Source organism: Manihot esculenta, chromosome 16 (genome assembly GCF_001659605.2).
Source record: "Manihot esculenta cultivar AM560-2 chromosome 16, M.esculenta_v8, whole genome shotgun sequence".
Taxonomy (NCBI): Eukaryota; Viridiplantae; Streptophyta; class Magnoliopsida; order Malpighiales; family Euphorbiaceae; genus Manihot; species Manihot esculenta.
Genome location: NC_035176.2, coordinates 8395999 through 8415033, shown reverse-complemented (window position 1 = coordinate 8415033; position 19035 = coordinate 8395999). Strand labels below are relative to the sequence as shown.

At 35.7% G+C, this 19035-nt stretch overlaps 1 protein-coding gene across 1 annotated transcript; it reads right to left on the bottom strand.

The window, feature by feature from the left end:
* Nucleotides 1-1004: 1004 nt before the first annotated feature.
* LOC110604236 (F-box/kelch-repeat protein At1g51550) lies at nt 1005-17848 on the bottom strand. Its single transcript, XM_021742384.2, has 2 exons — nt 17149-17848; nt 1005-7129 (listed from the first exon to the last, which is right to left on the bottom strand). The coding sequence occupies exons 1-2, from the start codon at nt 17570-17572 to the stop codon at nt 6171-6173; spliced, it is 1383 nt and encodes a 460-aa protein (XP_021598076.1). The 5' UTR covers nt 17573-17848; the 3' UTR covers nt 1005-6170.
* Nucleotides 17849-19035: the final 1187 nt, after the last annotated feature.

Below are 19035 nucleotides of genomic sequence, written 5' to 3'. Positions count from 1 at the left end.
AAATACTAATTAAACCTTAAATACTATTTTCTAATAGTGACATAAACCTTAATTAGTTCATTAAGTATAAGTTATAATTAATTTCAAATCCAAGAGATTTAACTATATTGCTCCCACTCAAGCTAAAATCCCTAAGATATCTATTATTTTAACCCGATTCACAATATTCCCTCTTAGTACTAGTTATAAACCAAATCATTCAACTAACACAATGGAGCTTAAAAGCATTAAGCACATTAAAAAACATTTGCATTAATAAGGAAAATTAATACATAAGCCCAAAATGTAATAAGGGTTCAAGTTACATTAAATGTTCTAAATTAAAAGTTAAACATACATGAGTTCAAAATTCCTAACAAAAATTATTAAATTTACAATATCTCTATAATAAAATGCAAAATAATATTCACAAAATAGAGTATGAGGGAGAAGAAAAAAACTCTAATTTTCGTAAGCTTTAATCTCTTGAACCAACTGCCCCTTTTCCATGAAGTACCCTTCTTCTCCCTTGTTGTAAAGAGTGATTGTTTAAAAATGAATTTTTAAAAGACTTCTAAGGTGGCTCCTTTGTTGTATGAGAGAAAATGATGCTTATATACTATTGGGGGCTAGAGAGTTAATTATCCTCACTTTAGACCTAAATTTCAAAGCCAAACAGAGTAAAAATCGAGTGTTTAGTGCCTCTCACGGCCAAGCCATGTGTGAGACTTATTTCTCACGGCCAAGCTATGAGAGCTATTGCCAAAGAGCCAATTAAATCGTGTTTCATGGTCAGACCATGCATGAGATCTATTTCTCATGGCCTGGCCGTGAGACATTTTGGTCTCCTTTTCCTTCTCTCTTCTTTGCTCCTCATGGCCTGATCGTGAGTTTTGGTTGATTCTCATGGCCTAACAATGAGAAATTCTGCCTCTTTAACCTCTAAAATTTTCAAAATAACCCAAATTTTACCCAGGAGCAAAGAAAATTAATAAAAGGTGGAAATTTTAAAATTAATATCTACAAAATAAAAATTGACATAAAAACATAGAAAATAACTATAAAATTGTGTTTAAAAGTGCTAAAAATAAATATAAAAACTATCACATCAGTAGGGAGCTCCAATGTTGAAGATCTAAACTCCTATACCGCTGAAGTTTCAGTTCGCCTAATGGTTCATTCTCCTTTTTTAACGATTATAAAGTAATCTATGGCTAAAGGTAGCTTAGTCACTAAGGAGGGTTCTATACAACTTAAAGGCGGGTCTTCGCTTTCCTCTAGATGCTTTCTACGTTGATGTGTTAACAATGACATGTTGTAGTGTGGCTCAACTTCACCCTAATAGTTGGAGAACTTTGGTTACTTTTCGATCTCTCTGTCGAGAATTTAGTATCGAGCCCTTTGTGAGAGTTTTTCTTTCCATGTATGGTTTGCTCCATAGGAGGAATGATAACTTTTACTATTTATCACCAAAGTCCAATTATAGATTGTTTGTTGGGCTTCCTTCTTCAGTCAAGCATTGGAAGAGTCAGATTTTTTATGCTTGAAAATATAGAATGACTAGATTGGGAATCTCTTTCTCAAAATTGGTCTATTAAAGTTTAAAAATTTTGTGGTGTGCTTCAATGGATTGAAGCTGAGGTACAAGCTTTTAAAGGGCTTGTTGGAATATCTCAATCAGATAAATTTGAAATTGATATGTCGGTTCGAAGGGAGGTGCGCTGGTCTGAGACTAAAGTGATTGGGGACTCTAACTGTAATGATAAAGGTAAAATTTAAACTTATTGTTAGTGTTGAATATTATTGACTTGTTCATACTCTTCTTTAGATGTAGACATGGGTGGCGATTTAGTTGCTGAGATGACAAAAAAGGTGGCAGCGAAAAGAAAGAAGCCTATTGTCAATTCAAGTCGTCGAAAGGAAAAAATAATTGTTGGATCCCAATTTACTCCTGTTTCCCTACGGAGGGAAAATGAGCCTCCACATACCCAAGAGGTTGAGCCGAATCCAATTATGGCCTCCGAAGATCAGTCCGCGCCCTCGTTTGATACCTTCATCTGCAATCAAGTCATAGTTGAAGATAATTATCATTTGGCTGGGGCTATTAATAAGAGGGTGTATTTTGAGGCTGATCGAGAACGTCTTGATCGTGAGGTAGATGGTGACCTCTTTCTTCGATCCATATCCTTAAGCCTAGAGTCTATTTCTACCACACATGCTGTGAGAGAACAATACTAAATGTATCATCGTGAGTATGGTGAATTGCAAATGGCCAATACCATGCTTAGCACTGAGCTGAAGAATTGTGAGTCAAGTATCAAGTTTCTTGAAGACTTAGTTAACTCTCTTGAGTTTGATAATGTCATTTTCAAGAAAAAGATAGATGAGGACTATAGCAAAAAGGGGGAGCTTGAGAAGAAGATAGAGGATCTTTAGCAATAGCTGGATGGAGCTACTGATGCATACATTACTTTCCAAGAGGCCATAGTGAAGGAGTTGGAGAAATGCCACCCTGGCCAAAACTTTGACTGGGTGCATAACTTTCTTCCTGGTCAATCCTTCCTTCCAGGTGCAGGTGATGGGGATGAAGATGGTGATGGTTTTGATGAGCTGGAAGCTATGCTTGAAGGGTCTCAAAGTGACAGTTAAACTTTCTATATTGTCTTTAGTACGGTGTGCTCCTTATGATTTTCTAATGGTCTTTTATGTTATCTTTTGTAATTGATGAAGTCTATGAATGAAGACAACTTATTGTTACTATTCGACTTAATGTGTGTTTAAAATTATAGTAGATCTTAATTGTTTTGTGACCTGAACTTAGTGTCTTGACTTCTTTCTTGCCCCAGGCTTCCTTGTCTTAATTTATTCATTCATAGGATAGGAGAAAAAATTAAAATTTTCCACTGAAAGAAAAGTTATGGTGTTTATTTGCTTACCTTTTTTATTGTGATGTATTGAGGACTCTAATCTTGTGTTGTTAGATCTATCCTTAAGCAATTTGACTCAATCGATCCCACCACCTTGTAGTCTTATGAGCGAATACTTTTCAGATTGTCCTTGATGATCCTATCATCTTGTGGACTCTGGCAAGATATTGCCTTTCAGGTTGACCTCGACAATCTTGTCACCTTTGTAGATTTTGGCAACAAGTTGCTTTTCAGGTTATCCTTGATGATCTTGTCGCCTTGCACACTTTGACAACGAATTGCCTTTCAGGTCGTCCTTGATGATCCTGTCGCCTTGCGGACTTTGGCAATGAATTGCCTTTTAGGTTGTCTTTGACAATCTTGCCGCCTTTTGGACTTTGGCAACGAATTGCCTTTCATGTTGCCCTTAATGATCATGTCCCCTTGTAGACTTTGGCAACAAATTGCCTTTCGGGTTGTCCTTAACAATCCTCTCGCCTTGTGACTTATGCAACGAATTGCCTTTCGAGTTGTCCTTGACAATACTGTCGCCTTGCAGACCTTGGCAACGAATTGCCTTTTGGGTTATCCTTTACGATCTTGTCGCCTTGTAGACTTTGGCAATGAATTACTGAAAGAAAGAAAAATTTTTCTTTCTTATTGAAATATTAAAAGGAATAATATCCAAGCGTTCAACAAAAGAAAAAGAAAAACAAAAGAAAACTGTGGCTTCATTCGTTTAGAATATTTGTTACTGTTAGAATTTCCTCAAGTTAGAAACATTCCATGTGCTAGGTTTTGCTTTTTCATCTAGGTCTGCGATTATATAAGCTCCTGATTGAACCACTTTGGTGACTCGAAAGGGTCTTTTTCAATTTTTTCCGATTTTGCCTGGCCCCGCATTTCCTTTTTTTAAGTTAGCTCTTCATAGTACTAGGTCTTCTATCATGAAGCTTCTATTTTTCACCATGAATAAATTCCTAATTTAATTTTCTTCCCATCATAATGCTTCCAAGAATTCTGATGCATCCAAGTGATTATCAGAATGCTTGAGCTTAGTACAAGAGGTAATTACAAACATTGAATCCATGAAAACTCTCACAAAAGCATCAACAGAGTCATTACTAGGCACTAGCAGATTGCATGAATGACTATTACTCATGTGCATCAAATAATGAACAGGTTTTTCTTAAAAATTTCGACCAAGATCGCAAAGGAGTTGTCTATTCTAGGCATTGTTGCGTTCAGTTCTTTCCTTCCATTATTTTAACCAAAAAAAAAATTAAAACAAAAATAAATAAAGAAGTGGCAGCACTAGGGATGTAATCGGGTAGGGTACCCGCGAAATTGAGGGTATCCAAACCCGAACCCGATTATATATAAAATTTCCGAACCCGTCCCAAATCCGTTTAGTATTTTAATTTTACTATCCGTACCCGTTCCAAATCCGTTTAACAATACCCGTACAATACCCGAATCCGACCAAATCCGATTTTTTTTAATTGAATTCAATGAAAAAAATTTAAAAATTTAGATCTTATAACCCAAATATCAAACCCTAAATTAGAAAATTTGCACAACCTGAATTAGAAAATTTGCACAACCTGAATATCAACCTCAATTATCTATTCAACTAAAACTATTCCTAAGATATGCACAACCCAGCAGTAGAAATATTGGAGAAATACCCAGCAGTAGAAATATTGGAGAAATACCCAGCAGTAGAAATATTGGAGAACAATAATCAAATAGCAAATATCCAAATAATCAAATTAATAGTTCATAAATTCTAAAATTCTTTAATAGCAACTAAAAATTCTTTAACAATATGCACATAAAAGATCTGATTATCAAAAAATTTGATTGCAAACCTAAAGAGAATTCCATGCAAAGGAGATATCGCCGACGCCGATTGTGGAGAGGCAAGGGTTGTCTCTAGCCGTCGTCGGTGAAGTGGGGGAGAGAAGCGTCAATCGGAAAGAGTAGATGTCACCGACTGAGGAGAGAGAAGGAGATGTCGCCGATGCCGACCGGGGAGAGGGAAGAGTTGTCTCCGACTGAAAAGTGGGAGATGTGGCCACTGGAGGGAGAGAAGGAGATATCGGGAGAGAGAAGATTTATCGTCGACTGGGGAGAAAAAGGAGACATCGCCGGTGTCGATTGGGCTGCCGGCACTCGTCAGTGAAATGGGGGAGAGAGGCGTTGACTGGAAAGTGGGACTGTGGGAGATGTTACCGACTGGAGAGAGGAGATATTGATGACTGAGGGAGAAGAAGATCACAAAACCCTAACACGAACAAAATATCCCAATCCAATGAATTCCAATACCTGAAAATTAAACTCGATTCCGATTCACCGAGTTAGGGAAAGGAGCTGAGTCGTTTATAGGAGGAGAAGAATCGTTAATACCGCAGTATAAACAAATGACTGGCGGGGAAGAACAGTGAGCTCCTGCATTACTACGGCGACTGGCGGACGGGCGGATGAAGAAGAGAGGAGAAGGTGATATCTGATTGGGCTTTAGGTGACCGGCCTGCGCCAGTAGTCGTCAATGAAGTGGAGGAGAGAGGCCGATTGGGAATTACGAATTATAGGAAGGGAAGCAGGGAGAGAGGCGCCGACGGAGAGAGGGTAGTGAAAATGAAAAAAAGGAATTATGGATCAGGGTTAGGGTTAGGGTTAGTTTTGTTATATATTAATCGGGTTCGGGTAACGGGTATCCGATAGTCTAATTCCGAACCCTACCCGAATCTGAGACGGGTAAAATTTTTCAAACCCGAATCCGCCCAAATCCATTCTAATAGGGTTTGGGCGGATCGGGTACACGTGAAAACCCGCCCTGCCCGCCTGACATCCCTAGCAGCACCACCACACTAGAAAGAGCAAAGCTAGAATGAAATATTGAATGTAAGAACACTTTGACCTATATATATATATTGAAGTATAGAAAGCTCCTCCATGGATAGTATAGAAAATAGCTAATCTATGAGCTTTTATTTCTTTATTGTATATGAAAGCTCATATTTGCTGTACACAAGAGACATTACTTTGATGTATATAGAATATCTACTACAATGGGCAGGCATTATGCTATCGAATTCTATTAAAGTTTCCTTTATCTCTAGAGAATTATTTCAACATCGTAAACAAGTCCTAGAAGCCACTTATTACTATAAAGATTGATGCATGAAACATATGGACAGCAACTAATGCGATACATGAGAAATGCCTTAAGCCTATAATAGGAGAGATTCTGCAAGTACAGCATGATGGACTAGTACCTTTCTATTCTTGTTTAAAGCAAAGTTCCACGAGGAAGAGCTCCCCGTCAAACCTCAACCCGGACGCTTCAGTAGGTTGAGGTAAGCCATCTACCATCCCTCCAAACATATACAAATGATGCCCTGAATGATCAGCACAGGCTCGATGGAAAGACCTGCGATTGGGTTTATAACCCTTTGCCTTCAGCCTTTTCCACATTTTTGCATGCAATGCTGTTGGCTGAACTTGAGTGGATACAATTGAACTAATATCTAACACCCAAAAGTCATCCTTCCTATGTCTGTATGAATCTTCACCTCCATAGATTAGCAACCGACCTCCCAAAATTGGTGTAGCTGAATGACCAACTCTTGGGAGCGAGACTCCTTCAGGTATGTTTTGCAATTCAAAGCGTAACTGCACCCATTTTAGCTGAGAGTCAAATGTCTGCAAGAGCCAAACATCATTTAAAACCTCATAACCCAAACCTCTTCCACCAAATAAAACCATTCCAGTTTGCCCAATGCTGGTTAAAGAGTGTCCTGAACGAGGTGGAGGTGATGGATGAGCAACAATTTCATGCCATGTTCCAAAACAAAGGTTTTCTGAAAGTTCCAAAACCCAAGTGTCACCCAATCTAACGCCGTGCAACCCAATTCCTCCTTGGATAACCATCTTCCTTTGATCAAAACAACAGGCTGCATGAGCCCCTCGTGGTGGTGGTGCAAGGGATTGTACATTGAGTGGCCTCCATGAGAGTGAGATACAAAGGTTATCACTAAAGACTAGTTGCCCAATCCATGTATCATTTTGACGGATCCCACAATCATTAATCCCTCCAAAGAGAACAAGGTGATGGACAATAGCAACACATGTATGCCCAAATCTTCCACTTGGAACTCCTGAACCAACCTTCTGCCACTTGAACATTTTTTGAAAACCATTCCCTACATATGCCACCCATGTATCATCAAGATGGCGTCCTGCAAAAGCAAGAAAATATATGTTTATATTAATTAAAATAAAAATAAATGTAGACAAACCAAATTTGATCAAAAGACCATTTCAAAACTTGTCAGTAATTAAAAAGTTGGATAATGCAGCAAAAGACATAGTATCTTGTTTTTCTACAGCAATAAAGTCGTTCTAAATGAATGACTTCAGAAATATTTGTATGAAATCATTCTACATTGGAGGTTTGCACATTGAGACTTATATTTACATAGAAGATTCAATAAAGGTTGTCTCCATTTGGTTTAGAACTTGCACTTTACAATGTCATTATTCAAACAAATCTGGTGGGATCTAGAACTTGCATTTATTTTAATATATTCTAGCTATTTCTTCCTTTTCTTCTTCTCCTCTTTTGGAACACATGAATATAGAAATTATTGACCATAAAACTCCAAAAGATGGTCTATAAGCATATAACATAAGTAAACATAAACACATATATTATATGTATGCTAAGTCAAGGAATACACTTGCTAAATATGTAAATATGTGTATTAGATAAAGGAATTGCTCATGGCAAATTAGAGAAATAATATAATTTAATTATAAAAACAATTTATGATCGGCACATCCATTGGTTGGGACTATCAAATGCTAATCTAAATTAGTCATCCTAGATATTCGGGCTGGCATAGATCATACTTCCCTTGAACCAAATGGAACTAGAATCGGGAAAGAAAGACACTATAGGAACCTGTTGAGACAATCGCACACAAATAAAGGCAAAACATAATTTTAACAAAGTTTACCCTTTCAACGTATGGCTATGTCCACGAGCATGCATCTTCCACTATTCTTAATAAAATTATTCAATTATAAGCTCAAACTATCGACCCATCAACCTGATTACACTGAATTAATTTATCAATGACTACTTATAGTAAATATATTTGATTAGTCTATCTCATTTTCCTATAAGAATAATCTAATACATTTACTACAACTATATTATACAACAAAAGGATTTCTTCAACTATATGGGCAAAACCCCTTCTCCACCTTAAGCCGAAGGCTCTCTCTCTTCCTCTATAGGAATGCACTAGACTGAGCAAAAGCCACTCTCCATGATGGGCAAAAACCACTTTTCACAATGAGCAAAACTCAAATAATCTCTCTATCATACTCTTCTTTATACCATTAGACCGATCATTCTAATTTAATTAGAAATCTCATTCAATTTAGGAATAATACATAAATAAAATATGTACTCTATCTACACCTCCACAACATATTGTGAAGTGTTTCTTATACTCTTATTAGGAAATAGTCTCTTGCAAGGATTATGAGTTACAAATCTAACAATTATCTCTACCTAACTCGAAATCCACCAATCATACCTCAAAATTATAAGATGTTTTTAATAATCAAATCTTCGTGCTTGAGCTTGAAATTGTGTCTTTAATAATCAAATCTTTATATTTAAGTTTAAACCCTTCAAATCTTCGATTCTTCAAAACCTTAAATTTTATACTCAAATATATTTAACATCAGAAACCTCAACTATGATAATAAATTTTGCTTGCCCTTTTCACATTTGTTAAAAGAAAAAATGATTTGATGCAATTGAAAAAAAATAAAGGAAATTAAGTAAAGCTAACCAATGGGAGTAAGATGAAAATCTAAGGTATTGGTAGAGTGAAGATAAAATTGCATGACAATCGTGCTAAAATATTTGATATAAGTAAGGTATATTCCTAAGTACAAAAAATACTTAATTTCTTTGGGTAAGTTGGATTTTTCAGATTATGGATTTTCTATTCAAAATGAAGTCATAAGAGTTAGTCAAAGTGCTCTTATGATCCTGAAAGTCATGAAACTTGAGGCAAAAATCTCTACATATTAAAAAAGAAGCACTTTAATTAAAGGATTGCGAGTTGAAATAAGCGAGAACATCAACAATTAAGAGTGCAAGGAATTACCTAAAAAGAAATTGTCTTTTCCAAAAGTTGTAATTTTATTTGACTTGGAAGTTGAGGTTGTTAAAATTCTAAGCCAAAAAGAATTGATAGTTCCAAAAAAAAAAGAAGATTATTACTTTTAGAATTTTATTTTGCCAAGTCTTAAGTAGAAGTTTTATTATGAAGATTTTTTTTAAAAAAGAACATTATGGTTAAAAAGTGCAATTTAGAACTTGTTTAATTAGTGGCCAATTATAAGAAGAGAAGAATCTCCTTAACAAGGGTGGCATACAGTAACTCCAAAATGTGAATGGTTGTATCGCATGAGTAATTTTTGAGAAGAAAGAAAAATAATTAGTGATTTTAAATTATTTTTCTCTATTAATGAATTTATTATGAAATCTATTATGAAGTAGGCTTGTGCCAAACCACATTAAATTTTGTGCTCTTTTATTATTTGTGAGTAATTATCACAATAGACCCGAACCAAACCAAATTTATTTTCTTATTTTACTGTTTTGGCTCAAATTTAGTTCTTCACTGAAACCCAATCTAACCAAAACCAATTCTATACATATGTTTTTCAATATATTTTATATATATTATAAAATTAGACATTATGGACTACATAATGCTATCTTTCAAATGCTCTTTAACTTTTCTTGACAATTTGTCATAAAAGTATTAAATTATCTTATAGTCTTTAATTATAAGTATATGTGAGTACCATATATATTTTAATTATGCAACTATATAACCTTTAATTATATATGTATCGTTTGCTTAAATATTATATAATAAAAAACTAGCTAAAAAATACATTATATGACATACTTATAATTAAGGTCTATATATGTGCATGCAATCGATTTCATTTAAGCTTCGATATGTAGGAAATTACATTTAGATGGTTTACCTTTACTTGTATTTTTTTTCTCTCATGGCCTTAGCTTTAATTATAAATAACATTACCTTTGAGGATTTGATGGTAATGAATCCAGAGAGAGGCATAGTAAAAAGAGCAAGTCATCCTAATGGGCTCATCTACATGTAAATAGGGTTAGAATCTTTTTTAGTGGAAGGTGCCTCATGAAGATCCATTGATTAGAAGGTTGATTAGGAGGGGAGTAACAGATAGAAGGTCGTTGTAAGGCAGGTAACTCCCCTTCCCATATGAATGGTGAAAAGGAAAGAGTCATGCATTCAAAGCATGGAGTAATTGGTAGGTGTTGCCAAGGGGATTCTTCAAGGTGATGTGAAGAAAATGTCGATATGTGGTGTAATCATGATGCACATTGGAACTTTGGAAGTGTAGAGTCCAATGAGAGAAAATGTGGTCAGAAAGAAAGAGATTCTTGACAAACGTACTAGAAGAGCATATTATGTCTTATCTAATATCAGACATTTACTATTCTAACTTTAATACTTTAAACACCATTATCTAATGTCATGTCATGTGGTTAAGCTTGTATGAATAGGTTTATAAGCACTAGAATGGTAAGACTAAGTCTTAACTGTTATTAATAGCCACAGGTTGCATTCAAGCCCATTAAAAGAATTCATGAGTCGTGGATTCTCTACTAACAGACCCCACAGCAAGTCCATCTCATTAGTTCTCCCTAGTTATCTTGTAAATCAAGAATTAGTTCATAAACATTGCTGCAAGTTCAGATTAATCCACTTTAACCCAAATATATATGTAGAAATATAATATTTGTTATTGTCTCACAATAGAGATTACAATCTATTTATACATGAGAGACGGTATCTAAACAGGAAGGAAAATCAAGCCTATGATTATGCAATCTCTAAGATTAAGCAACTGACCCATCTATCAATATTTACTTCCTTTATTAACATATTTACTTTCTATAACTTATAACACTCCCCCTCAAGTTGGATCATAAATGTTAATCATGCCCAACTTGTTACATATATAATCAACTCGAGTCCCATTCAGAGCTTTAGTGAAAATATCTCCTAATTGTTCTTCAATTCGGATATGTCCTGTTGATATTATCTTTTGTTGGACCTTTTCACTAACAAAATGACAATCAATCTCGATGTGTTTAGTCCTCTCGTGAAATACTGGATTGGAGACAATGTGGATAGCTGCTTGATTATCACACCACAACTTAGCAGGCACCGAATTTGTGAACCCAACTTCTTCCAACAGTTGACATACCCACAAGATTTCACAAACAGCTTGTGTCATGGCTCGATATTCAGATTCAGCACTAGAACGGGAAACCACATTTTGCTTCTTACTTTTCCATGAGACCAAGTTACCTCCCACAAAAACACAATACCCAGTAGTTGTCCTCCTATCAACTTTCGAGCCTGCCCAATCAGCATCAGAAAAGCATTCAATATTTGAGTGCCCATGGTTACCATAGAATAGGCCTCGCCCTGGGGCCCCTTTAAGGTAACAAAGAATCTGTCCCAGAGCATCCCACTGGGCAACAGTAGGAGAAGACATAAACTGACTTACCACACTCACTGAATATGCAATATCAGGACGAGTCACCGTCAAATAATTCAGCTTGCCAACTAATCTTCTATACCTTCCAGGATTTGCAAATGGCTCACTGTCTTCTGTGGTAAGTTGAAGGTTAGGGGTCATTGGGGCACTACAAGGCTTAGCACCCAATTTTCCTGTTTCTGCCAACAAATCAAGAACATATTTTCTTTGAGATAAGAAGATGCCTTTCTTACACCGCATAACTTCGATCCCCAAGAAATATTTCAAGGAACCCAAATCCTTTGTATGAAACTGTGTTTTAAGAAATTCTTTTAGGGATGTGATGCCAGCAATGTCACTTCCTGTAATAACGATATCATCCACATATACTACAAGCAGAATTAATCCACTATCAGAATTTCTATAACACTGAGTGATCATACTTACTCATCTGCATTCCAAACTGTTGGACCACCTCACTAAACCTGCCAAACCATGCCCGAGGACTCTATTTCAAGCCATAAAGGGATTTTCGAAGTCTACAAACCTTACCTAACTCCCCCTGAGCAACAAAACCAGGTGGTTGCTCAATATAAACCTCCTCCTGAAGATCACCACGAAAAAAAGCATTTTTAATATCCAGTTGATGCAAATGCCAATCATGAGTAGCCGCCAAGGAAATAAACAATCGGACAGATGCGAGCTTGGCAACTGGAGAGAATGTATCAAAATAGTCAACTCCATAAGTTTGTGCATAACCTTTGGCCACTAAACGGGCCTTGAGGCGAGCAATAGATCCATCAGGGTTTACTTTCACTGCAAACACCCATTTGCACCCAATAGCCCGCTTTTCTGGGGGCAAGGACATCAACTCCCAAGTACCATTAGTGTCAAGGGCCATCATTTCCTCTTCCATTGCAGCACGCCAACCAGGATGGGACAAAGCCTCAATAACAGTTTTGGAAATTGAAATAGAATCTAAAGCAGTGACAAAACAACGAGAAGAGGAGGATAATTGATCATAAGAGACACAAGATGAAATAGGATAAGTGCAAGTACGTTTACCTTTGCGAAGAGCAATGGGCAAATCCAAATCAGACAGTGAAGGATCAGTGGGAGCAGGATTGGTCGACGAAGAAGCGGGTAGCGGAACGGAGTCAGAGTCCTCTAACCGTCTGGAATACACATGAAAGATGGGAGGGCGACCTGGCACATGAGCGAAAGGTGTAGGAGTAGTCTGAGGAGACAGAGAGTGAACAGTGTATAACAAGAGGTCATCTTCCTCCTCCTGGGTGTTATAAACAAATGATGGCGGAAAAAACGGAGTGGACTCAAAAAATGTTACATCCGCAGACACAAGATACCGATTCAGATCAGAAAAAAAACAACGATACCCTTTCTGACGTCGAGAGTAGCCAAGGAAGACACATTTGAGTGATTTGGGATCCAATTTAGTAACCTGTGGACGAACATCACGAACAAAATAAGTACAACTAAAGATACGTGGCTCAATAGGAAACAAAGATTTAGTGGGAAACGAAATGTTATAAGGGATATCACCATGAAGGATGGAGGAAGGCATGCGATTGATAAAAAAAAAGTAGTGGATACATGATCAAGCATAATTTAGCCACATTTTTATTATATTTATTATTGCTTATTTATACATTTTCTAGCTTAATTTATGATTTTTATCTCGTTTTTGAAGAAAAGGAAGAAAATGAAAAATTGGAGAAAAAGTGCAGAAAAAGCTGGAAAATGATTGGGACAACGATCTGGGTAAATCACTGCCCAAATCAAACTGGAGCAGAAAACTGGGATTAACTCACAGACAGTGATTGGGGCAACGATCTGGGCAAATCGCTGCCCAGATCAAGCTGAAGCAGAAACCTGGAGGCAACAGGCAGAAGTGATATGGGCAAGTGATATACCCAAATCACTCGCAGAGACTGGCCAAATCACTCGCAGAGACAGAAAGCTAAAAACTGGACTGACTCACAGAAAGCGATTGGGGCAGATCGAGCAAGTGATCTGCCCAAATCACCCGCCCCAATCACATTGACAGCAGAGCGGGGAATTGTGCAGAAAACAGAAACTCGAATTTTGAGAAGTCCAAATCCACTTCAAACACTGCCATCACAATTCCAAGAGCCACGAAAGAGTTTCTCACCTAAGGAATTCCAATTGCAATTAAATTCAACATCAAGAGAGGAATTAAAGACTACAAAGACCAAATATAAATATGGACTCCAAACTCTAATTGAACTTGGACTCTTCACCTATAAAAGGAGGCAACCCAAACCAGCATCACATCTTCTCTCCACAGCAGAAATTCTGCAGAAAGCACACCAAGCTTGTCTCCTTCTTCCTTTCTTCTTTCTTTTGTGATTTTGTCCACCATGAGTGGCTAAATTCCATATTTTCTAGTTGAAGTTGGAAAATTCAGATTTGTGATGATTTGAGAGATTTAAATCTCCATTGTTAAACTTCTATTTATTTTCAATATTTATGCAATTTGATCTTTCTATAATTGTTGCTTTGCTTTTAGAATCAATTTAGGCCTATTGCTTTTAATTGCTTGAGTAACAATTGTTTGAATAATTTAGGTCCGTAATTGCTTAGATTATTTAAACACACATTTAATCAAGTTGCATCATCTAAACTTGACCACGCGGTTGGCAAGGTTAGAATTAGGTTTCTCTAAGTCTTAATGCAGTTAACAGTTGTTCGATGCTAAAAGCCCCAAGGACGTTCCTTGGCAACTTGTTAACTAGTGTTTGATTAGCGAACGTTTCCTAATCAAACTAGAACTAAGGAGGAATTTGGATTGTGAGAAGCATCTTCCATATCTTAAACTAATTTATTGAAATAAATAGGAGTGTTAAAGAATCAATGATCAATTCTAAACAATCTGAAATAGATCCATACTTCAACTAGAAGCTTTTCTCTTATTGATTTACTCATCTTTAAATTATTTGCTTTCTATTGTTAATTAGTTTTCATACATCTTCAAAACAAAACCCCCTTTTTATTTTTGCTATTTACTTGCCTTAGTCATTATTAGAAAGATATTTAGTATCAAATCCCTGTGGTTCGACCCTATTGCCACTATCTGCAAATTTATTTGTTGATTGATAATAGGTTTATTTTTTACGGCTTCGACAACCGCTTATCAATACAGCATCAAGCCAAAAACATTTAGGTACCTTCATTTGGAATAAAAGGGCTCTGGCTACTTCAAGAAGATGTCGATTTTTTCTTTCAGCAACTCCATTTTGTGAAGGAGTGGCAACACAAGAGGACTGATGAAGAATCCCTTTTTGTAACAAATAAGATTGAAATTCCCCAGAGAAATACTCTTTAGCATTATCACTTTGCAATATACGGATGGAAGTATTGAATTGGGTTTGGATTTCAGCATAAAATGCACAAAAATAGAAAATAATTCTGAACGACCCTTCATTAAAAAAAACCAAGTAGTACGAGAGAAATCATCAACAAAAGTAACAAAATACTTAAAGCCAGACTTAGACACAACAGGACAAAGACCCCAAACATCTGAATGGACTAACTCAAAGGGGGACGAAGCCCGTTTATTGACTCGAGACAGTGTAGGTAAACGATGATGTTTGGCAAATTGACAAGACTCACAATCTAGAATAGACAAAGAATGACACTGTGGGTATAACTTCTTCAAAGCCGAAAGAGAAGGATGCCCCAAACGACAATGAACATCAAAAGGTGTTGAACGCGTGGAGCATACCAGAGATCGAGGAGATCGAGGTAGTTGTTGATCCAAGACGTAAAAACCCTCTGACTCACTCCCTCTACCAATAATCTGCTTCGTCGAAAAATCCTGAAAAACACAGTGATCAGGAAAGAATGAGACACAACAATTCAATGCACGAGTGAGTTTACTCACGGAAAGCAAATTAAATGCGAACTTAGGGAGACATAACACAGAGGATACAGAAAGAGAAGGGGTTAAGTTGACATGACCAGAACCCATGACAACCCATGACAGAAAATATAGTGCCATCAGCAAGAGTAACATAAGAAGGCGATGTATAAGACTCAAGATTGGACAAAATGGTAGAATTACTTGACATATGATCGGTAGCACCAGAATCAATAACCCATTTGGAGGATGAAGACACAAGACATGCAGTAGAGTTACCTGACTCGGCAATTGCAGTGATAGAGGAGGATTTAGAGGATTTGAGAGATGCATGGTATTGGATGAATTGTGCATACTCATCTGCAGATATCAAAATTCCCTGATCGGAAGATCCATTCAATTTGTGTTCCGTGATTTTAGTCATCATAGGAATCACATCAGTTACGGTGGTGGTTTTAACTTCAGACATAAGGACAACTAACCCAAAACGATAGCAGCAAAAGAAATACAGAATCAGAAAACAGTATCCGGCGTGAACAGTACCACGTGAACAGTACGATGAACAGTAAACAGTACCGTGAACAGTGCCGATGAACAGTACCCAAATATGAATAGTACCTAGAACACCTCCACCGAACACCCGAACGGCAAACAAACTTCAGATCTGACAAGGGGACGGTGTGGCGACTCTAATGACGGTGAGATCCAAATGTTACCCTTTATGGGTAACCCATATGAACAGAGCCTAAGTCTCCAAAAAAAATTTAAAACTTAGACGAGAGAGAAAAAAAAATTAAATCTCTACGAGAAAGGCTCTGATACCATGTAGAAATATAATATTTGTTATTGTCTTACAATAGAGATTACAACCTATTTATACATAAGAGACGGTATCTAAACAGGAAGGAAAATCAAGCCTATAATTATGCAATCCTTAATATTAAGCAGCTGACTCATCTATCAATATTTACTTCCTATATTAACATATTTACTTTCTATAACTTATAACAATATAATTATCCAATTTAATGAGTAAGCATAAGTATTTTAATGTATCTACAAAAGCAAAAAAGAATCAACAGTGTTTGTGTGCAGGAATGCTATAAATAAACTGAATCAACAGTGTTTGTGTGCAGGAATGCTAGAAATAAACTGAGATGATTAAAAAATGATATTTTGATCTCTCTCTCATTGCCTTACAAGTAATATTTCATAAATGACCAGCATGTGTGTTTGTGTTTCCTCTTCAGGACCTATCTATTTGATCTTGATGACCAACTCATTATGCAACAGATGGCATTAAATTTGAGTTCTAATAACAGGGCAGGATCAGAATTGTTTGTGTACTTATCAACAATTTGCTTTTGAGCATGATAGAGATGCAAAGTAGAGATTATTAAGAATTGATTTTTGGATACTTCCTGATTTTCTTCATTGCCGTACTAGTGATAATTCATAAATGACCTTATCTGTGTTTCTCTGCGAGACATGGCACAAAGTTTATTCAATTGCAAGTTTTGGGGTTTTGATGCATTAAGCAGGTCTGTAATCTCTCGTATGGAAAGGAAATCAAAAGCAAACCCCCACACCCTCCCTCCCACATACACCCCAAAAAAAAAATGCATCAGAAATTCGTGACTAATGTGAACTTTAAAGCGCATTAACCAGTAAATATAGCTTAAAAATCACTGAACCAACAATCGCCCAAAACAAAGCAAAAGATAGACTAACCTCCTTCACAGCCACCACCAAACAAAACCAAGCAATCAGACACAAAATTGAGAGAGTGAGAAGCCCTGGGGCTAGGAAGCACCGATTCAGGATCTGGATCAGACAATTTATGGCAAGAAATTGAGTCAAGCTGTGAGACCTGCTTGTACAACTTCATCCATGGCAAGTGTTGATTATTGGCAGAAGACTTAAGGGCATCAACTGATGTGGATCCCCAGTCTCTCTTGCAAATTGACTCCCAAAGACTATCAGAACTTGTCAAGGACCTGAATCTCTTGCAGGTCATGGAAAACGAGAGAATCGAATCTACAGGAAGTAGAAGTAAGATTGTGAAGAGATGGTCAGGAGCCAAGTTAATAATTGGGGACGATGAAGATGATGATCCGCTGGTGCTAGTGGTTTCAGCCATGGAGAAAGTAGCCATGTCTGAGGGATGATTGTGGGAAGAGGAAGGTTATGGTTAATGGGTTTGATTGAATGGTCTCATCAAATGGTAAAAATGGGTTTGTTGGGATGTGAAAATTGGATGATTTTGCTTTGAAAGGGAATGGTAAAATAGTTGGGTTTGAAAAAGATGGACCATAGATAGATGAGGATTGAGGAATGAGGAGGAACCATTTCTTTTGTCTGGTTTCTGACATTATGAGCATGCTTCTTTCGGTACGCTTCTTCACTCTGTCGGATTGGCGGACAAGGAAAGCTCACACTGTTTTCTCTCTTTCCTCCCCTGTTTACCCTTAGGGAAAAATTTCAGGGTGGAAGTAAATTAAATGAAAATGACTCGAAATTTACTATTATACTTTTTTAATCGAGGGTAAAATAAATTTATTTTTAATTTATTTGGATTAAATATGCCTACAATTTCAAATTTAAGTGTAAATATATTTTAATATTTTAAAATATTAATTTGAAAAATAAAATTTTTTTGAGGTATGAAATTGGGAGTATGGTGATTCAAATGTGGATTTTCCAGGTGGGTTATATGTTTTAGACATTTCTTTAATTTTAAAGTATTAAAATTTGTGTATTATTTTTAATTGGAGTTGCCACAAACCCTTTTAATTTCATGTAGGAGTTTTTTTTTTTTTTTTTCAAATCAACATGTAGGAGATCTTTATATTTTTATTTCTATTTTTTTTTTTGGACATACCGGATATTGAAAATATCTAAAAAAAATTATTAAGATATTTTTTTCAATTTATAAGATTTAATTTGAAATTTGGATTGGCTAAAAAAATATTTTAGCTTTTAATTTAAAATAAAAGTCTGTGTTCACAAAAAAAAAATTAAGTTAAATATTAATTTTAAATAATATAGTAAGGATTGTTATTTCACATCGTTATTTTTCAAGTGTTCGAATTTATCTCGGATTTGATTGAATTCGTATTTATATTTTTAAAGTTATTTCTAAATAAATGTGCGGAAAATAATAAAAGACAAATAAAAATAAAGTTATTGTGCTAAATAAGATTGAAAAATAAAAAGAGAGATTTACAATTCTATTTTATATATTTAAAAAATTACTTTAAAAGGAAACTTTTAATTTTTATATATTAAAATATTTTTTCTCCTAAATTTGTTATTAGAAAATAATAAAAAAAACTTATTTTTCATTCAAAACCTGAAGAATTTTTAATATGTGGAGATTAATTTTGTACTTAAATGTTATGATTTTTGTGAATTTAGATGTGGAAGACATCTTCAAATTCATTATTTCATTATATATTAGAAGAGACTTTTTCTTATTGTATCATACTTTTTCATTATAATCAAACTTTATTTCTATTTTATCCATGAATATAAACCTTACAATCGAATCATGTTAAATTTCATATGTTTATTATTTTTCTTAATTTTGCGATTGCTAAATGTATATGTGTATAGTAT

What these genes read in the sequence shown, in the direction of transcription:
- LOC110604236 (XM_021742384.2), bottom strand. Translation starts at nt 17,572, where the DNA reads ATGGCTACTTTCTCCATGGCTGAAACCACTAGCACCAGCGGATCATCA. An exon ending in TGGTGGTGGCTGTGAAGGAG is followed by an intron (nt 7,130 to 17,148) that starts GTTAGTCTATCT and finishes TTGCTTTTGCAG; the next exon opens with GACGCCATCTTGATGATACA.